Raw genomic sequence first — 22,435 nt, 5'->3', positions numbered from 1 at the left:
TAGAGTTACTATGGGGCTTCCATTGTGAGACGTGTCCTTTGCACCTGCCCACACAGTGAAGCCGTGGCTGACGGCTCAGCGTGGGATTTGAGCTTCCGCCGCTGGAGATCGGGTCGGATCGCCTGCAGAAAAGGCATGTACACTGATTTTTTCTTTACAGAGCTAGAGAGGTTAGTGTTAGAATGTTGGTAGCTAGATGCAGGGATTTTAGTTTTAGCATGGACTTCCACTTTAAAGTCAAAACTGTTTTGTTTAGTATACAGTATTAAATGGTTAAAGCAGTATTAAGCCCAAAAGCAATTGCAGCGTTTGCTTTCTTTTTTAGTCTTTCTTTCTTCAATTTTCATCTGATCTGGCCAGTAAATCTGTTGTTTTTCAAAAAAACAAGCTCTCTTACAGATGTATCAGTTAAAGGAATAAGACAAACCATTCAACACGGACAATTATTTTTATTATGTTGCTAATTACCATGATCAGGTGAGAATTTAAAGGAGGCTTGGGGGTGTGCTACTATTAAAAGGTTTTTTACCTTTAGCCCCCAATCATACCGGTGCGACTTGTCATGCGATCTGACAGGTCCAAATCGCATTACAAGTAGCACCCTATTGTTGGTAATGGAACTGTTCAAATTGGTGCAATGCTGACTTTGAAAGAGAAGTTCCTGCTCTATTTTTAGCAATTTCAGATGCGACCTTGCAAGTCACACAGATGTCATGTGGCTTTGAAATAGTGTGATTTCAGGTGAAGTCACACGATTTCAAAGTCGGATTAGGTGTGAATGGGGGATAATGCAGGGAATGCATTAAGGTAAAAAAACCTTTTACATTTATGACCACTTTAACTTTTAATGAGCCGACCAGTTTCCTTGAAGGTGTATTATGCTGTGCGGGGAACTGGTGAGAGTTTACTCATTTATCTTGTTGGGTATCAGTTTTACAAATACCTCTCAGTGCAGTTAAAAAGTGTTAGGCCCCTTTCCCATGGGGTGGATTCCAGTCTGATCAGCAGGGCATCATCTCACAGATCGACTGCTGATCGGAGCAGAGTGGGCAGATGACACATCCGTGTCCATTCAGTTTCTGCAGAGTGGATATAGACAGAGCCCGCTCTGCTCTATGGGCGGCTGGGTGTAAAGTGACTCCGCTGTCCGTTTACCCTTCAATCCGTCTAAACAGAAGAGGACGGATCCCCTTACATTTTTATTTTTTTTGAAGACCTGATTGCACCAGGAGGTAGGTGGGTGTAAACAGACACTAGTCTGTTAACATCCACCTGCAGTACAAGAGTGTTAACCCCTTATGAGGCAGCGAGGTTCTTTGTAAACACATTGCGAATATTTATTTGTTCTGCCGACTTTTTGTTTTGTATAGCAGAGTAAGCGTCCTGACCAATTAGACCCTTTTCACACTGGAGGCGTTTTTCAGGCGCCTTAGCGCTAAAAATGGCACCTGTAAAATGCCTGAAAATGTGTTATCTGCAATCCCAGTGTGAAAGCCTGAGTGCTTTCAAACTGGGGCGTATCGCTGGCAGGACATCAAAAAAAGTCCTACAAGCAGCTTCTTTGAGGCACTTTAGGAGCGGTGTATGAAATCTTTTTCCTACAAATTAAACACAAAAGAAGAGCTAAGCTTTGGAATGCGGCTTATATTTTTTACTTTTAGCATTCCCTCCCAGTCTAAATCTTGGAAAGCAGCCCTCAGCCTTGGGAAATCTGCACTCCTAAAATTTAGTGTTTTTATCTTTCCAGTCTGTGCTTGTTGTTTACAGCCTACATTAAATGAAATCATGTTATGGTCACTGCTACCCAGATGTTCTTTTATATGAATGGTAGTAATAAGCTCTGCATGGTTTGAGATTACCAGGTCCAGCAGACCATCACTGTTGTGATAATTTGGTATAATGTTCTTGTGTAATTATATGCAAGTTGCCCTGGAATCTATAGCATTTCTACACTGCGTGATACTTCAACTCTCTGTGTTATATGTTTCTGCAATGTTTGTACTACGTTCTCCTGTTACCCTGCTTTTGAATGAATAAAGATGCCTTTGATGCTTTGAAGTTATTGTCATAAAAAGTTTTTGGGGACCCTTTTCCTGCCCCAGGGGACATGTATCAATGCAAATATTTTTTTTTTTTATTTATTTACTTTTTTTCGGGAGCAGTGACTTTTTTTTAATGCTTAAAGTGAAACAATAAATATGAAATATTCCTTTAAATATTGTGCCTGGGGCCCTGTATGCCTGTAAAGTGGCGCATTTTCCCATGCTTAGAACAGTACCACAGCAAAATGACATTTCTAAAGGAAAAATTTCATTTAAAAATTATCGCAACTGTAATGAATTGTCGGGTCTCGGCAATATAAAACTCATTGAAAAAAAAGAGCACGGAATCTCCCCTAAACCAGACCCTTATTCGAAAAGAGGGGGGAATGAGAGAGCTCCCCCCATCCTGAACCGTACTAGCCGTACTAGGCCACATGCCCTCAACATGAGGAGGGTGCTTTGGGGTGGCCCCCCAAAGCACCTTGTCCCCATATTGATGGGGACAAAGGCCTCATCTCCACAACCCTTGCCGGGTGGTTGTGGGGGTCTGCGGGCAGACCCCTCCCCATGTTAAGGGCAAGTGGCCTGGTAAGGTTCAGGAGGGGGGGCGCTCTCTCTCGTCCCCCCTATTTTCCTGCAGCCTGCCAGGTTGCGTGCTTGGATAAGGGTCTGGTAGGATTTTGGGGGGACCCCATGCCAATTTTTTCTTTTTAATTTTGCCGCAGGGTTCCCCTTATAATTTGGGGGGGACCCCTACACCATTTTTAAAAAAAATTTGGTTCAGGGTTCCCCTTAACTGCTTGCTGCCCGCCCACCATCAAATGACGGCGGGACAGTGCAGCTCTTGTTCAGGGATGATGTCATATGACGGTATCCCAGAACGGCCGCTCTTGCGCACAGCATGGCGATTGAGGCCGCGCCGTGTTGTTGAGGACACGGCGGGACCCCAATCTGTGTAAAGAGTCACATCCGCTGCCCTTTAACCATGTGATCGGCTGTGTCCATACAAACACAGAGATTACGGTAATCGCCTCGCCTCACGCTGACAGAATGTGAGGAGAGGAGAACGGATCAGCAGCCTCTGCTCACAGGGGGACATGTAGGAATATAATCAGAGCACTGATCATCAGCGCCCTGATTACAATAAAGAAATATAGTGTCACAATACAGTGCCCACCATTGCCCACCAATGCCAACATACAGTGCCCACCAGTGGCAGCAATCAGTGCCCACCACTGCCCACAAGTGCCACCAATCAGTGCCCATTAGCCATGTCAGTCAGTGCTGGCAATCAGTGCCACCTATCAGTGCTGTCCATCAAAGCCCATCACTTCTGTGCATTAATGCCCATCAGTGTCACCCATCAATGCCCATATGTACCGCCTATCAGTGCCCACCAGTGCTGCATATCAGCACCCACCAGTGCCACCTATCAGTGCCACATATCAGTGCCACCTATCAATGCCCATAAGTGCAGCATATCTGTGCCTCCTCATCAGTGCCCATAAGTGCCACCTCATCAATGCCGACAGCTCTGAAAGCTGAAAATGGCTTGGGCAGGAAAGGGGTGTTAGTGCCTGGTAGGCAAGTGGTTATTTAAATATTCATACCAGACCAAAAGGGCCTTGTAATGGACTGGTGGGGGATCACATGCTCTTTTTTTCAATGAGTTTTATCTATTTTGACGAGACCCGACAATTTATTACAGCCGCAATCAGTTTTAAATGACAATTTTTCCTTTAGAAATTTCATTTTGCTGTGGTACTGTTCTAAACATGGGGAAAATGCACCACTTTAAAGGCATACTATAGACATCCCCCAGGCACAATATTTAAAGGAATATTTCATATTTATTGTTTCACTTTAAGCATTGAAAAAAAATCACTGCTCCCGGAAAAACGGGCGTTTTAAAAAAAAAAATGTTTGCATTGATACAGGTCCCCAAACACTTTTTATGACAATAACTTACATATAGGCCTTTAAAATGATCACTTTTGATTTTTTCGTGTCCCATAGACTTTAACGGTGTGACGGGAGCTTTGGAATTTGCCCTGAACAACGCATATTGTTCAGTGTTGGCAGAACATCCGAACAACCAAAGTTCGGCCCGAACTTTTGCTCTGGTCGAACCATTCCCTACTGAAAAGTACAGTAAAATTATGAATTTGTTATACCTAGTATCTTGGTTGCAATTAATTTAGGGAGCATATAAGGTATATGTTAACCAGTGAATGTATCAGAATAGGAAAGCCATCTATGCCAAATTTTAGAGTACTTAAGGGGACAACCTTGGTGACCACAGATTAGCTTTTCATAGGAAAGGACTATATTGATTTCCCTTCTCCATGCTGGTAGGGTTGGGGGTAATGGTTGCATCCATCTTCTGGCAATTGTTTTCCTAGCTATATATAGTGTTTCCTCTCACAAAAACAGCAGAATACTTATCAATTTCCAAATCAGGTAATAAGCCTAGGAAACAGAGCTTGGGGTCAAGAGTAACTGGGGTGCCCATATCATCGTGCAGAAAACGGATCACTTGGAGCCATACATGTCTGACCTTTAACTGTTCCAGCAGTAAAATTACTCCAGATAATTTAAGGGTAGTTAATTTCTGCATTATTATCACTTTCCTAGCCCTTGCAGCCCTTTTCTATCTGTGCAAGGAGCTGAGTCTACACCTCCCTATTAACACTGGGTGGTCTGTAACAAAGCCATATACAGTTCTACCCTTAATGATTCAGCTTGCTTTGGAAACCGCCGCAGTTTGGCATTGCATGCTATTATTAGGCTTATGATCTACCAGAACACTTAGATCTTTCTCCACCATTGATCCCCCCAGTTGTCCCCCCCCCAGTATGTATGATGCATGCACATTCTTAGCCCCCAAATGCATAACTTTATATTTATCAACATTAAACCTAATTTGCTACAAAGCTGCCGAATTAAACAGAGCATTGAGGTCGGCTTGTAAGTTAGAGACATCCTGTAAGGACATTATTCAACTACATAGCTTGGTGTCATTTGCAAACACTGAAAGTTTACTTTTAATCCCAGACCCTGTATCATTTATCAACATATTAAAAAGTAAGGGTCCCAACACTGAATCTTGGGGTACACCAGTGATAACCTTAGACCATTCAGAGTATGAATCATTAATCACTACTCTCTGAAATTGGGCTTTTAGCCAGTTTTCTATCCATTTACAAATTGATCTTTCTCCAGTCATCTTCCAGGACGGCACACCTGAGAGATGACTGGTCCACCTGACAGGAAACACAATCAACAACAAGTTCAAAAGTCCCCACCCCTCCCTCAGACCCTCAGTTATTGATTGTGTTTCCCACAAGTGGCAGCGAAACCAAGTTTCTTTTTATTTTATTTTTAATTAGAGGGGTCTGGGACCTTTTTCCTCTAAATCTTTCCCCAGACTTTGAGACTCGAGCAGACAGGGAGTCTGCGGTAGTCTCAAGTAAGGTCGGATGCTGACCTCCATGGGGTGATCTTCTCCTGAAGACTAATTACAGGCTCACAAGACAGGGGAGTTGTCTTGGTAGCGCTGCTCCCAGTCTGGAGGGTTTTGCCTCTCTTACCTAGAGGACCCTTAGAAAAAGGGGGTCGGGGACCTCTTGTTTTTCTTAAAACCCCTTTTTTCCCCCAGCTGGGCTCAAGTAGGCAGGGAGCCTGCGTTAGTCCAGAGAGGTCACCGGAGACCCTCGGGGGGGGGGGGGGGGAGTTCCTGCCTAGTTACAGGAATAGTTCAGGCTGCATAAACAGGGGAGTTGTTTTCTGCAGCTCTGTTTCCCGTTTGTACTGTTTGCCCCCCTTTACCTTAGGGATCTCGGGCAGCGTCGGTGTAGGAGCAAGGCTCCGTCTGCGGGGCATTGTGCTGGATACGACGGCGTGAGTTTCAGCGTCTCTGCGCATGCCCGGAAGTCCGTCGCGCCGCCCGAACATCACTTCCGCGCGACGGACTTCTTGAAAGATGGCGCCAATCACCGGGACAAGACGCTGTAGCTGGTGCAGTGGAAAGCACCCAGGCAGCACGGACAGGGCTGGAGACGGGTTGACCGCAGATCCAGACCCACGACCACACCACCTCGGCAGCAAACAGGAGGGGACGCTCAGGACAGCACCCGGTCCACTTTAGCGATCCTGCGGGGCAGTGAAGACGCCATGGACATGGAAGGGGCATCCGAGCAGACAGCCAGTAAGGTCGCCACAGGGGGTGAGTGATCCGGCTGTTTATTGTAGGAGCAAGGTACTCTGTGAGACCCCCCTTCTCCTTTATGACTTGTGTAGCTGATGGGGACATTTTTATTGTCTCTAGGGACCCAGGATTCTGCCCAGGGGTCAGCCAGTAGGTCCAAGGGTAAGGCTACTTCTAAGTCCAGGCGCTGCGGGTATTGTAACTCTAAGCTGCCACAAGACCACAGCAAGCCCTTCTGCGATAGGTGCATTTTGAAGCTCGCTGGCAAGGAGACCACTCAGGTAGTGAAGGATTGTCGGGCCTTACAGTCAGAGATGTTAGCTACCCTTCAGGCCTTCCGTGCTACACTGGAGAGAGGACGGGATGAGGGTCCCTCTGGGAGAGATACCCCTCTTTCACAAGAAGACTTATCTACGTCCTACACGGGTTCCCAGGACCAGGTCTCTTTTATATCCGAGGCAGAGGAAGGTCAGGTCCCAGATTTTAGTACTGGGGAGGAGGATTCGGACCAGGATAGCCAGGGAGAGGCTAGACCTGGAGGTCTCTTATTCTCGACAGACGATATGGAAGGCTTATTAAAAGCCATCTATGCCTCAGAGGATATGAATGAATGAATGAATGAATGAATGAAATACTTATATAGCGCACAATGCGAACTGAATCGCCTCTAGGCGCTGTGGCGAGCTTTGATCATCTGCTAAAAGAGGAAGGTCTTGAGTTTTTTTCCTAAAAGCCAGGTGATTTTCTTCCAGGCGGATGTTGATTGGTAGAGCATTCCATAGCCGAGGCCCTTGGACAGCGAATCTCCGATCACCCTTGGATTTATACCGGGCTTTGGGCACGAGGAGGAGGTTTTTGTTGGCTGATCGAAGACTGCGGTTTGGTGTGTAATGATTTATTTTCTCCATTATATATATACAAGAAGGAGCCTGAGCGCAAGCTTCTTAGGTTAAAAGCCTGGAAGAGAAGGTGTCCTTTCAAGGACGAGGAGGAAGAGCGGTTTTTTAAGACTCCCCGCCTAGATGCAGCCTTAGCACAGGTGTCCAAAAGGTCCGATCTGTCCTTTGAGGATTCAGGAAGCATTCAGGACCAGATGGACAAGAAGTCAGAGATCCTACTCAGGAGGGCTTGGGAGGCAAATGCGGCGGCTATGGCCCCCGCCTTAGCCTCGGCCTGTGTAGCCAGAAATGCAGACGCGTGGCTGGACAGACTAATGGAACACGTCTCGCGTAACAAAGAGGCTAAAGAGATTGTAGACTCGCTGGAGGTAATCAGCAGAGCAGTAACATATGTGGCAGATGCAGCGGTGGAGACTGTCAGAACCACAGCTAAGTCAGCGGCACTTCTAAACTTCGCCAGGAGGGCCCTATGGGTAAAGACCTGGGACGGGGACTTCACCTCTAAGTCTCGTCTCTGTGGGATTCCCTTTGAGGGCTCCCTGCTCTTTGGCTCGGGTTTGGATCAGGTCCTCTCCCGGTCCACAGAGAGGGGAAAGAAATTCCCGGTGAAACCTAAAAAAGAGAAGGGCAAGAGATTTTTTCGTGGCCCCCAGTCAAGAGGTCAGCATAAGGGGAGAAGCGACCAGAGGAAGAAGTGGGGTCATGGGAAGGGAAAGGAAAAAGGTGTGATCCCTTTTTCCGGTTCTGCTCCTTCCCATAAGGAAGCCAAATGACGGCACCGTAAAGGTAGGCGCAAGGCTCCGCGGTTTCCTTTCCGAGTGGCAGAAGGTTACGCAGAGTCCATATATTTTAAGCCTCTTAAGAGAGGGGTACAGACTAGAGTTTCAGCTGTCTCCTCCACAAGATTTTCTTGTCACCTTTCTCCCCAAGGATCCTACCAAGGCAGAGGGTCTGCTGGGAAGTATACGAGAACTGGCAGAGCAAGACGTTATTGCTCCGTTACCAGTCAGTCAGTTGACCCAGGGCTTTTACTCGCATGTTTTTGTGGTTCCGAAGCCCTCGGGCAAGTTTCGGTTGATAATAAATTTAAGAGGTCTCAACCGTTACTTATTACACAAAAAGTTCAGAATGGAAAGCATCTATTCTGTAAGGAGACATCTTCAGGCAGGAGTATTTATGGTCACTCTGGACCTGAAAGACGCATATTTGCATATACCCATTGCTCCAGAACACCAGAAATACTTAGGCTTCGCAATACAGATGCAGCAGAAAATAGAGCACTGGCAGTTCAGGGCACTCCCCTTTGGTCTGGCAGCCAGTCCAAGGGTTTTCACAAAGGTAATGGCCGAGGTGGTGGCATACCTACATCTCCAGGGAATAGGTTTGATACCCTACCTGGACGATTTACTGGTCTACGGGGTTGGATCAGACGCAGACCTTGAGAGACAGGGACACAGTGCTAAGGACCCTGGAGTCCTTGGGTTGGATGGTCAGCCGGGAGAAGTCCTCGCTTACTCCATCTCAGACCAAGCTTTACCTGGGCTACCTGATAGACTCGCAGTCACAGAGGGTGTTCTTACCAGCAGAAAAGGTAGCGAAAGTCCAGGCCGCAGTTATCACCCTCCTCCAAGGGGGGGTAGCCTCCCTGAGGTATATCATGAGACTCTTGGGTCTCATGACCTCTGTATACCGGCAGTGACTTGGGCGCAACTCCATTCTCGGCAACTCCAAGCCTTCCTTCTTGCCTCCTGGGAGGAAGAAAAGAAGCATTGGAAAGAAGAGTGTCTATCACAGAAGAGGTTGCTCTCTCTCTACGGTGGTGGCTTGACTCAGACAATCTGTCGAGGGGTCGCTCCTGGTTCCAGATAGACCCGCTGGTTCTAACCACGGACACCAGCGCCTGGGGTTGGGGTGCTCACTTGGGAGACCTGTATACCCAGGGGTCCTGGAACTGCAGCCAAGCCAGAGAGTCCTCCAATTTCAGGGAACTTCTGGCAGTAGGCAAGGCGCTAAGCTCCTTCCAAGAGCAGCTTCAGGGCAGAGGTCCAGATCCTCTCGGACAACCTGGTCACGGTTGCCTACCTGAACCACCAAGGGGGGACAAGATCAGACAGGCTGAGGAGGTTGACTCAGGAGATCCTAGAGGAGGCGGAGGGGAGGATCCTCTCGCTCTCAGCAGTACATTTAAAGGGGTCCCTCAATTTTCAGGCCGATTTCCTAAGCAGACAACCCATCCTTCAGGGAGAATGGGGGCTGAACAAGGAGGTCTTTGCCCTGGTGTGCAGACATTTTGGCAGACCAGAAGTAGATTTATTCGCTTCCCTGAAGAATGCGAAGGTCCGCAGGTTTTTCTCCCTCTTCAAGGAACAGGGAGCAGAGGGAGTAGACGCCTTTGTACAGATGTGGGATTTCAGGCTGGTCTATGCCTTTCCCCCACTAGCACTCATTCCCAGAGTTCTACAAAAGTTGGCTCAGTCAAGGACAGACCTGGTGTTGATAGCACCCTGTTGGCCGAAGAGGGTTTGGTTTCCCTCCATTCAGAACCGTTTAGTAGCTCCCCCGCTGCATCTGCCGGTACAACGAGACCTGCTCATTCAAGGTCCAGTCTTTCACCCCGACCCGGGACGTCTCTCTCTGACAGCATGGCTCTTGAGAGGGAAATCCTCCAGGATAGGGGTTGCTCGGAGAAAGTGATAGATACGCTTCTCCTCAGTAGAAAGGGAGTCACCAGGAGAATTTATGCAAAGGTCTGGAAAGTTTTCTCCCGTTGGTTACAGTCTAAGCAGGGGACTCTCCAGATGATACCTACCATCCTAGATTTTCTTCAAGAGGGGGTGGACCGGGGATTGGCAGTTAGCACTCTTAAGGTCCAGATAGCAGCCCTGTCTGTGTTTTTTGACAGGAGACTAGCACAGGAACCCCTGATAAAAAGATTTCTGTTGGCCAGGGAAAGGGTGACCCCAGTCAGGTCGGTCAGGTGCCCTCCGTGGGACTTATCCCTGGTGTTAGATGCCCTGACAAGAGGGCCCTTTGAGCCGGTGGCTCAGGTTTCCATTCGATTATTATCATTTAAGTTAGCCTTCCTTCTGGCCATTACCACGGCCAGAAGGGTTAGTGATTTACAGGCTCTTTCGATTAAGGAACCATTTTTGCGTATCCTAGAGGATAGGATAATCCTCAATCAGGATCCCCTTTATTTGCCGAAGGTAGCTTCGGGTTTTCACAGAACACAAGAGATTATTCTCCCGTCCTTCTGCCTGAATTCTAAGAATAAGGAAGAGGAAAGGTTCCATCTCTTAGACGTCAGGCGCTGTCTCCTAGCGTACTTAGAGAGAGTAAGAGACTTTAGGAGATCCAGTCACTTACTAATCACCTTCTCAGGGAAGAGAAAGGGTTTGCAAGCTTCTAAGCCAACGATAGCGAGATGGATCAGACAGACCATAACTATAGCTTATGGGCAGGCAGGTAAACCAGTGCCTACCCACCTTAAGACGCATTCAACCAGGTCCCTGGCGACCTCCTGGGCAGAAAGGGCAGGCGCCTCAATCGACCAGATCTGCAGGGCAGCAACATGGACGAGCCACAAGACATTTCTGAGGCACTACAGAGTGGAGCTGTTGTCTCCTCAGGACTTGGCATTTGGCAGGAAGGTCCTACAAGCGGTTGTCCCACCCTAAGGTAGGCCTGAACTTCTTGCTCATCCTCTCAGGTGTGCCGTCCTGGAAGATGACTGGAGAAAATGACCAGTTACACTTACTGGTAACGGGTTTTCTAGGAAATCTTCCAGGACGGCAGGCCTACTTCCCTACCCTTGTTTTGTTGGTGTAGTATGTTCATTCCTCACAGAAGGTTCCCTCTGACACTGGTGTGGGGTCTTTCCTTTGCCATAACTGAGGGTCTGAGGGAGGGGTGGGGACTTTTGAACTTGTTGTTGATTGTGTGTCCTGTCAGGTGGACCAGTCATCTCTCAGGTGTGCCGTCCTGGAAGATTTCCTAGAAAACCCGTTACCAGTAAGTGTAACTGGTCATTTTCCGAACCTGTAGACTTTACCTTACACATTAGTCGTGTGTGGGGAACTGAGTCAAACGCTTTTGCAAAATCGAATTATACCACATCCACAATCACCCCTCTGTACTTACCTCCTCAAAGCAAGAATTAGGTTTGACAACTTCTGTCTTTCATGAATACATGCTGTCTGTTGCTTAAAATATTTTTTCCCGCAAGAACTTGTCTATGTGGTCTTTTATTAAACTCTCCAGTATCTTCCGAACTATATACGTCAAACTAACAGGTCTATAGTTACGACTTTGATTCCTTTTTAAATATAGGCACCACAATGGCCTTACGTCAATCCAGTGGTACTATTCCTGTCATTAAAGAGTCCCTAAAAATTAGAAACAGTGGGTTTGAAATGACAGAGCTTAATTCTTTTAAGGATTTGTGGGTGTGTGCCATCTGGTCCAGGTGCTTTGATCACCTTTATTCTGTCTAATTTCTGGACCGTATCAATTTTGAGCCTTTGTGGATCATTTGGGGCTGTATAACTATACCATCTCCATTATAGACATGAGCTCCCCCATTCTCCTTTGTATACACAGCTGAAGAAAGTATTTAATAAATATGCCTTCTCTTTGTCCCCAGTCACCCACTCCAGATTATTTTGTAAAGGGCCTACATGATCAGACCTGACCTTTTTACTATGAATATATTTGAAGATTTTTTTGGGGGTTTGTCCTACTATCTTTTGCAATCTGTCATTCATTTTGAATTTTTGCATCCTTTATTTACTTTTTACATATTCTTTTATATTATTTGTTACATGTAAATTATTACAGTGTTCCTTTGTTTTCATATTTTTTAAAAGCTGTTTTCTTATTATTTATAATGCCGTGTACACACGACCGGACTTTCCATCAGAATAAACTCTGACAGTCTTTCCAACGGAGTTTTCGACCGAACGGACTTGCCTAAACACGATCACACCAAAGTCCCTTCGTTTCTAACGCAATGACTTACGATGGGAATAGAAAAGGAATTTCAATAGTCAGTAGCCAATAGCTGCCCTTGCGCCATATTTGGTCCGTCGGACTAGCATACAGACAAACGGTTTTCCCGATAGGAATTGATTCCGTCGGAAAGATTTAAAATATGTTCTATTTCTAGGTCTGTCAGACTTTTTGAAAAAAAAGTCCGCTGAAACCCACACACGATCGGAATATCCAATGAAATGAATCTGCCAGACCTTTTCTGCCGGAAAGTCTGGTCATGTGTACGTGGAATTAGAGTGATATTTATATTTCTAGAGTTGATATGGTGAGGTTAAATTAATTGTAAAACTTTGTGGACTGAATGTGTTTGGAGAAGGGTTACAAAGAGACAGACTTAGGAACAGATTGGGATAATGATTTCTGATATTGGAGGTATAATTGTATTGTAGATACTGTACTCCCTCTTTTTTTAACCACTTGACCTCCAGAAGATTTACCCCCCCTTCATGACCAGGCCACTTTTTGAAAAACGGTATTGCGTTACTTCAACTGCGCTGTCATGTTATGCTGAATTCAAATAAAATTTATGTCCTTTTTTCCCCACAAATAGAGGTTTTTTTGGTGCGCTATAAACAAAAAAAGACCAATTTTGAAAAAATAATTTTTTTTTACTTTCTGATATAAAACATATCCAATAAAAAATGTTTATATTGATTGGTTTGTTATAGCGTCTACAAATTATGGGATATTTTTTTTTTTTTTTAGTAATGGCGGCGATCAGCGACTTTAGCCCCATACACATTATCAGATTTTCTGCTGATTTTTTTTCCTTCAGATTTACCAAAACCATGTAGTACAAGGGCCAGCCTGATTGCATACAAATGTAAACTCCTAAGGTTTGACCTCATATTATATGGTTTTGGTAAATCTGAAGGAAAAAATCAGCAGAAAATCTGATAGTGTGTATGGGGCTTCATAGTGAGACTGCGATATTGTAGTGGACATTCGGACTAACTGACACTTTTGACACTTTTTGGGGACCAGTGACACTAATACAGTTATCAGTGCTAAAAATATGCACTGTCACTGTACTAATGACACTGGCTGGAAAGGGGTTAAATATCCAGTGGCTGCGATGTCTGCCAGGCACCCGCAATCGTTCCTGAAAGAGACAGAACAGATCTGTCAATGTAAACAGACAGATCTCAGTTCTGTCAGGAGAGGAGAGACAGATCTGTTGTTCCTACTGATTAGGAACACTCCCTCCACAGTTAGAAACACTCCCTAGGACACAAATTTAACCCCTTGATCGCCCCCTAGTGTTAACTCCTTCCCTGCCAATGACATTAATACAGTAATCAATGGCTATTTTTAGCTCTGATCGCTGTATAAATGTCAATGTTCCCAAAAAAGTGTCAATAGTGTCCAATCTGTCCGCCACAATGTTGCAGTCCCGCTAAAAATCGCTGATCACCACCATTACTAGTAAAAAAAAAAAAAAGAATAATAAAAATGCCATAAATCTATCCCATATTTTGTAGATGCTATAACCTTTGTGCAAACTAATCAATATGCGCTTATTGTGATTTTTATACCAAACATATGTAGAAGAATACATATTGGCCTAAACAGAGGAAGAAATTTTTTTTTTTTTTTTTATTATTTTATAGAATTATTGTTATTGAAGAGGGTGGCGTGAGATTTCTGCTGTATTTATTTCAATTATCTCGGCCAGGCAGACCCCTCCTAGTTGCCTGTCACTAGAAGAGCATCCTGGCACCTCGGCAGGTGGCGTTTACCCACTTAGTTCCGCTACTCTGGTGAGTGGATGGGAAGCAAAGGGATAGGGAATGTTCCTCCTCCCAGCAGGTTCCATTCTTCTAGGCAGATGATACATACATATCAGACCTAGGGGGGTTTTTGTCCTGATTCCATTCACAAAAAGAACATACAGGCTTCAATTCAACCCTGTATGTAGTTTGCAAGGGGTGGTGGCTAGCGTCTGGTTGTAGATCTGAGAACGTTAAACTTTTTTATCTCATTAGAGATCTTCAAAATGGAGTTCATTAAACCAGCGAAGCCAGATGGCAAAATGTTAAATATCTCACATATCTAAACATACCAAAATAATTCTCTCTCTCTCTTAATTGGTAAGCTTGCAATTGGCTAGATGCATTTCCAGTTTAACAGTCTGCCTTTTGGCCTATGCAGGTCTCCAAGACTGTTCACAGGGGTTCTTAGTGCAGTTATAGCTCCACTCAGAGAACAAGTTCTCCTGGTGCACCGCTGCCTGGACAACATTATTCTTCTATCCAGAGGTCTGAAACAATTGCTGACGCACCAAGAGATTCTCATAAACACCCTGCGGGGATATGGCTGCTTTATTAACTCTCTCTAACTTTATAGTTGGTATGCCGGGAGGTACTCTACCAACGCCTCTGTTTCGGCTTCCACCTAATAAAACAGTGGCAGTCAAAGAAGGAATGCTGAAGACAGTAATCTCCACTTGTTTGACCATTTCTCAGTGCCTCAATCTTTGGAGCACAATATCGTCATACCAATAATCTCTTGGGTGCTCTGAATTTGACAGTTTAAGTTGGGATTCTTAGCACAATAGAGGAAACAGAGTCTGGCACAGTTATCAGCTTTCACTCAGTATGAGTAGGAGTATACAGTGGTGGTTGAAGAGGGAGAATCTGATGAAGTCGCCCTGTTAGAAACATTAGCCTGTATCACAATTACTATTAATCTCGGAATAGATAGCCTGGAAGGCACACTGCAGGAAACTGTTGCTTCAGTCCAGTGGGAGATTCCCAGCCAAGTGGGGTAGTCTTAAATACCCTGGAAATCCAAGCAGCTTCTTTAGCACCTTTCGTCTCCTTTATCACCGGCAGGGCGAGATATTGATACTACTGCACCTCCGGTGACAGTTGTTCTGGACTTCTTGTAGACCAGTTTAGACATGAGCCTTAGCCTATATTCCTTGAGATTGCAAGTGTCGATTAGGTTGGCAATAACAGGGCTTAAATGTGCCGGAAATCCTTTCATTTGCACAAATTTTTAAGACAGTCAGGAGGTTTCGACCACCAAAAAAGAGGATCTTTCCCAGGGGAAACTAACGGTGTTGCTGGATTTCATATCAGTTCGATCATTTACTCCAACAGAACAGTGTTCAGTTTGTGACATTACCTACTAGACAGTATCTATTACAAGATCTTCAAGGTGGCGTACAACACGTATGACAGGACTAGAAAAGGGAAGTTCAATAGCCAGTAGCCAATAGCCTCTTTCTCGTACTTTCTTCGGAGCATGCATAGTTTTTGGTCCGTCAGAACAGCATACAGACGAGCGGTTTTCCTGATAGGAAATGGTTCTGTCGGAAATATTTAAAACATGTTCTATTTCTAGGTCTGTCAGAATTTTCGTTAAAAAAAGTCCGATGAGGCATACACATGATCAGAATATACGATGAAAGGCTTCTGTACACGGAATTAGATTCAAGCTTGGAGAGCTTCAGAAAAAGATACTGTTTTCTTTCCAGAAGGAGTAGACTTGTGTCATCTTGTATCAAGGTTAGCGACAGCCCTCCATCTAACAGTAATCTGGGCATTGCCTCACTTCCCAGAGGATCACTCAGGTGGGTCAAACAAATTGGACGTGTCCAGAACTTGAAAGAAGTTCCTATCCACAATTGTCCTTTTCAGATCATGTAATAAGCCTTTTATCTTTCCAGCTGGAATTCATCAGGGAAAAGAGGCTACCTGCTGGACTCTAGTAGGCTTGTTCATGCATATAGGGTGAGGGGGTCGTGAACCTCCTTCAGCAATGGATACATACTCTCCCAGAGCGGTTTCGGTCTCATGGGCTGCCCATTCGAATAGCTGCCTATAGAATCCATCTCCAGGGAATTATCCTAGTCGCCCTAGGATACCTTTTCAAGCGTTACGGAGTAGATCTGGGTGTCTTGCCATTAGTGGACCGCGGAAGAAGGACTGTTCCATCTTCTCTCCCATTCTGATTAACCACTTGCCACCTGCCCACTGCCAAATGGCGGATGGGCGGTGCAGCTCTCGTTCTGGGTGGACGTCATATGATGGCTTTCCAGAACGACTGCTCTGGTGCCCCTGGGGGCACGCAGCATGGCGCCATTTTGCTAGGACACAGCGCGACCCTGATTTGTGTAAGGACCCACAGCCTCGGCACTTTAACCATGTGATTGGCTGTGTCCAATCACAGGTGGTCACATGTAAACACGGAGATGCCGGTAATCGGTGCTCCTCGCCTCACACTAACAGAGCGTGAGGAGAGAAGAGCCGATCAGTGGCATCTCCTTACAGGGGAAAGCTAGGTATGTAATTGGGGCACTGATAATTATCAGTGCCCTAATTACAATTAAGTACCCACCAGTGTTAGCAATGATTGCCCACCACTGGCAGAAATCAGTGCCAACCAGTGCCCACAATTGCCACCAATCTGTAACCACAAGTGCCAGCAATCAGTGACCATTAGTGATGCCAGGCAGTGCTGGCTATCAGTGCCCCCCATCAATGCCCATCACTGCTGCCCATCAATGCCACCCATTCAATGCCCATCAGTGCCGCCTATCTGTGCCACCTATCTGTGCCCTGTGCTCACTAGCACCACCCATCAGTGCTGCCTATCAGTGTCGATAAATGTGGCATATTCGTGCCTCTTCATCAGTGCCCATATGTGCCACCTCATCAGTGCCCATAAGTGCCATTTCATCAGTGCCCATCAATGAAGGAGAAAAATTACTTATTTACAAAATTTACTGACAGAAACTAAGAAAAACTTTTTTTTTTCGAAATTTCTTTTTAGGAAGAACGAAAAAACCCAGGAGTGATTAAATAACACAAAAAGAAAGCTCTATTTGTGTGAAGAAAGTGATAAAAATTTCACATGGTTACAGTGTAGCATGACTGCGCAATTGTCATTCAAAGTGTGACAGCGCTGAAAGCTTAAAAATGGCTTGGGCAGGAAGGGCGTGTAAGGGCGTGTATTGAGGTGGTTATGTGCTGTGTCCCTTGTGCTTCTGGCTGCAGATTTTCTTTAACTCTTCTGCCATCAATCTCCCTCAACCCCAGTTGCTGTAATCTTCTGGGTTAGTAGAGGTTAATAGAATTGAGAAAGTTTCATTTGCACTCATCAAGAGTGCCCAAAACTGCTTGCTCTTTCTGTCCAGTTCCTCCATTCGTAGCAGCCAGTACTACAGCTTCTATGAATGAAACACAATCTATGAATGGATGGGATGGATCTTTCAATCATCTACCCATCCTCCATTCATAGCTTGCACTTTATTCATAACAGAAAATTGTATCAAATACTTACCATAATTTTACGCCTCTCTTCCACTCCCTCAGGACCAGTTAATAGCATAAATTAAGTTAGTTATGCCCCACGCCAAATAATTGTAATTAGCTACATACCGAAACGTACAAGGATGGGTCCGCATGCTGTCATGGATAGGCGCCAGGAAAGGAAAATTACGGTAAGTATTTGATACAAATTTTCCATTTTCCTGACACCAACATGGCAGCATACTAGTGATAAATAACTAGCTGACAGAGTGGGTTTCTACTCGGCCAATCAGTTTTTAATAGTAAGTCATGTTCCTGCTGCTGATTTTTGTGTTTTTCATTTTGACTACACTTATACAGACTTTAAGCTGGAAATACGTGTTTTCTTTTCTTTTCTTTAAGCCAGAGGGATGAATAAAAAAAACTAACAGATTAATCCATCCACACAAATAAGGCGCTGCTGGATCCCCGCTGGACTTGCTGAATTTTAATCAGTGTGTGGCCTGGTTGAAGCTGGGTACACACAAGCTGAATATCGGGAGACATTTGCCAGTTTAAAACAAATGTCCGACATTCGGCTGCCTTCTGTCGGATGTGCATGCTAGAAAACCAGCACCCAACCAACTCCCAATTAGTCCAGGCTTTTAGGCTTTAATTTGTTGGTCATTTATGTAAAGTTGATCTTTGTTGCTCCTCCATAGATATAGGAGTCAACCTAAGGCAAGAAACATGTAACTGGCTGCATCACCAGGTGAAAATAAAGGGAAAAAAATCTAAAAACAGAAAACCAAGGCAGCCACCACATCTAAGCATTGGCAAGCTGCAATATATTACATGTTTGTTTGCGAGTTTAATACTGCTTTAAGGAGAACAGAAAAATTGAGCACTTTGAGGTACAAATATGATACGAATCCATGAGAAACATAGGCTCTTTAATAGCTAAATAGACATGAACAAATACCAATTCCGCATCTATGTGATATTTATGTTTTGTAAGGCTTAATATACATGGGACGTTTTACAATCTCTCCTGAAAGATTTAACTTGACAGATAGTAACAGACATCCTTTTTTTAATCGGGAGAGACATAACAAAGGCAGAGTGGGATAAAGCCTTCCTCTTTACCCACAAATCATCCATCTCAAACTATACTAAAAAAACTATCAACTGGTATTGAGGTGGTATCAGGTGCCAACCAGCCTCAGGATCATGTTCCCATCACCCACCGACATCTGTTGGAGATGCAACTCAGCGAAGGGTTCGTACATTCACACCTGGTGGGAATGTGATGTGCTCCTCCAATTTTGGACACAAATCTTCCAGATTTACACGGAAATATATGATAAACCGCTCACTCCCTCACCTTCTATTGCCCTCCTTTCCATATAACCTGGTACTGTTAAATCACAAAAAAACAACCACCTCTTAAAATTTTTCCTCATGGAGGAGATGCAAGCCAAAGCACTAAATGCACATGCAAGGTTTTCCTTCACCTGGAGCATCTGGAGACATTACTCTACTTCGAACTAAAACATAGACTCTCAATGATGAATACTACCTGAGAGACCAAAGAATCCCATAATCACGTCCTCACACCCTGAAATGTAAACCCCCAGTAGGTTGAGGCTCGCTGTCTCTCCACCCCCCCTCCTCCCCCTCCTCCCCCTCCTCCCCCTCCTCATCTTTTACCACCGCATTCTTCCCTCTCCTTAGCTCCTTTCTCTTCTTTTACTATTGCCTTCATTTTTCCTTAACTTACTCCTTTAGGCCATTATTGGTCACACCAAGAAATCATATAAATTCTAAACTCCCATTATGAGTTCCCCCACTACTCAGGAGATTTGGAAATACCGAATCACCTTGGCTTTAACAATTATCAATGCTCTAGTCTAAACACATTATTTTCCTGAGCCCCTGGACGCAACAGGTTCCCAAAGGGGCACCCAGACCAAGAGAAATGGCACTTTTGGCGAATTTCAGCCATATGTTTGCACCTTTCCCTCAATAACATATTTTAAAGTTACCTATGCACATGCAATAGAATGCAGTATTTCTTTTTTTATATGTATGATTCATTTTTGTAGACCAGGACAGGCACTTGGTCCTGTTCTTGATTCATTCTGTTTAAATATGTGTTAAAACAATAAAAACATATTTACATATTTATAAAAGCACATTTACATGCCATGTTTGCTTTCAGAAGCGTATTTTTTTTTTCAAATAGTAAAAAATGAAAAACGCCTGTAAACTTAAAGTGGAGTTCCACCCTAAAGTGGAACTTCCGCTCATCGGAACCACCCCCCCCCCCCTCCAGTGCCACAATTGGTGCCTTTCAGGGGGGAGGGGGTACAGATACCTGTATAAGACAGGTATCTGCACCCACTTCCAGGCATAGATATGCGCAGAATCTGCGGGTATTTACGCCACTTCCTGCGGGGCCCCCGCTGTCTGCTGGGAAACACACGGATCCCAGAAACAGCAGGGACTGTACTTCTTGCGCAGCGCGACTCGCGCATGCGCAGTAGGCAACTGGGAAGGGAAGCCGCAAGGCTTCACTTCCTGATTCCCATACCCAAGATGGCGACTGCAACACCCGAGAACCGAGTGACAAATCGGCTTCGTGTGCTGACATCGCGCTGTGTCCATATTTTAAAAGTCAGCAGTTGCAGTATTTGTAGCTGCTGACTTTTAAAAAAACAAAAAACAAACGGCAGAACTCCCGCTTTAACGCGGCTAAATGCGACTTACAAGCTGTTACAGGTGTTTGGTGTTTCAAATGCCTCTGAACATCCGTCCTGAACACATTTGTTTGCTTTTCAAAAAATGCTTCTAAACTCAACTGCCTGGAAATGACTATAAGCAACCCTGTGTACATGTACTGATAAGATAACAGAGAAGAGTTCAGGGGCCGCTGAAACAAATGCCCAACTGCTCCTAAACGTCCGTTTACCAGCAGCAGTGTACATGAAATAAATGTAACAATTTTCAGAGAACGTTATCATGAGGTAAAGCAAATGCAATTCAAGTTGTACAAAAGGCTTTCTACTTTAAAACAGCAAACACAACTATATAAATCCAATAATTACAAACCCAGCAAGCATACCTATGACCTTTTCTACCCCAACAACCTAAATAACAATACAGAGGAAATGTTGCTGGTAAAAGTGCACACTTCTATATTCAAATCTAGGCACAAATAATATTCATAGCATATCTTCCAAAAGCTGCTATTATGGCATAATTACTGTTTTACTCTATATATTGTAATAATAGGGTTACCTGAAATCATGGTGCATACGGTAAAGTGCAGTTTGCTTCTTGTGCTATATTTCCTTTTAGAACTTAGTCCAGAGTCAGCATGACATTTTCCTGAGCTCCTTCTGTTGATCCATCAACAGCTTTACTGGGGTGAAAAATAACTAAGTTTCATTTCATCCTGTTTAAAGTAATAACAGTACAGCAATGTAACAATTCTTGCCGGTCTAGTCTCTGTAGCTCCCCACACCTTATTCTGTCCAATTGGCGCTTTCCATCTCTATTATTTAGTAGCAGGTTAAAGTAGATGCATACAGTACGTTAGAAGAAACTTTATAAATCAGATACTTTGTAGGGTGTTATAACATTTATACAAATCGACAGTGACTGAACTGTGACCATACTTTAGTTTAAAGTGGGTTAGGTAGAACCAATGGACCATTCAAAAAATCAAAGTCCTCATTGTGATATAGACACACATAGGGGATCATTTCTTAAAGGTTCTATGCAATGGAATCAATGTTTGATATTGAACTATATATATTGTAAATATGCCAAAAGATTCCTAGTAATAAAAAAATATATTTATTATACTATATTAAAAGTTTTTTTTTTCATAGGTTAAAAGCAGTGATAACAAACTTTGCAGGGCCCGTTATATTAACCACTTGACCACCAGAAGATTTACCCCACCACTTCATGACCAAGCCATTTTTTGCAAAAAAGGTACTGCGTTACTTTAACTGACAATTGCGTGGTCGTGCAACACAGTCCAGAAATAAATTTTTTTGGCTTTTTTTCACACAAATAGTGCTTTCTTTTGGTGGTATTTGATCGCCTCTGGGGTTTTTATTTTTTGCACTATAAACAATAAAAGACCGACAATTGTGAACAAAAAAAAACAATATTTTTTCCTTTCTGCTATAAAACATTTCTTAATCAATTTAGGCCAATATGTATTCTCCTACATATTTTTGGTTAAAAAATCCCAATAATCGTATATTAATTGGTTTACGCAACAGTTATAGCATTGACAAACTTTTTTTTATTTATTTATAATTTTTTTACTAGTAATGGTGGCATTCAGCAACTTATTGTGGGAGTGAGATATTGCAGCAAACAAATTGGACACCTAACTGACACTTTTTGGAAACCAGTGACACTAGTACAGTGATCAGTACTAAAAAATATGCACTGTCACTTTATTAATGACACTGGCTGGGAAGGAGTTATCAGGCGAGGTCAAAGGGTTAACTGTGTGCCTAGGTTGTGCTTACTCACTGTGGGGGAGATGCTTTGACTAGGGGAAGACATTGATCCATGTTCCTGCTCTGCATAGGCAGATTACCATTCTGCCTGTGTCCTGTGTAATCCGCGGATGCCGGCAGACATCGAGTCCATGGAACCCACCGCTGGAATCACACATAGCAGGAGCGAGTCACTGGTGGCGCGTGCGCATGCCCCAGACCCGGAAGTGTCAGATAATGTACTAGGTACGTGATCTAGCGCAAAGTGGCCACTGTTCTGCAGTAAATGTATGGTGGGCAGTCTGCAATTGGTTAAGGGTCCATTAACACCAGGTTAAGTAGGACTTCACTGGGTGGCTATTCCAGCACAGTCCCATCGCAAGACAAGGAAAAGTGCGATGTCGTCCACTTGGCCAGTTTACATCACTGCGTTGCCATGATGTGTGATGAAAAAAAGTATGGTATGCGCTATTTTTTT

General features: G+C 44.3%; 1 protein-coding gene across 3 annotated transcripts in view; it reads right to left on the bottom strand.

The window, feature by feature from the left end:
* The window catches only part of LOC143997184 (chloride channel protein C-like), a 253,086-nt gene extending 232,202 nt beyond the window's left edge, over positions 1 to 20,884 (bottom strand). For 2 of the 3 annotated variants that reach the window (XM_077492665.1, XM_077492666.1), the window contains exon 1: positions 20,735 to 20,884. In XM_077492665.1, coding sequence (XP_077348791.1) covers positions 20,735 to 20,744 — 10 coding nt within the window. In that variant the 5' untranslated portion in view covers positions 20,745 to 20,884. The remainder of the gene's footprint in view (positions 1 to 20,734) is intronic. The other variant, XM_077492667.1, reaches the window with a different exon arrangement.
* Positions 20,885 to 22,435: the final 1,551 nt, after the last annotated feature.

The sequence above is a fragment of the Lithobates pipiens genome, unplaced genomic scaffold (assembly GCF_037356315.1).
Source record: "Lithobates pipiens isolate NorthernLeopardFrog02 unplaced genomic scaffold, aLitPip1_a1.2 Scaffold_19, whole genome shotgun sequence".
Taxonomy (NCBI): Eukaryota; Metazoa; Chordata; class Amphibia; order Anura; family Ranidae; genus Lithobates; species Lithobates pipiens.
The sequence above is the reverse complement of the archived record's forward strand: the minus strand, read 5'-3'. Positions and strand labels throughout refer to the sequence as shown.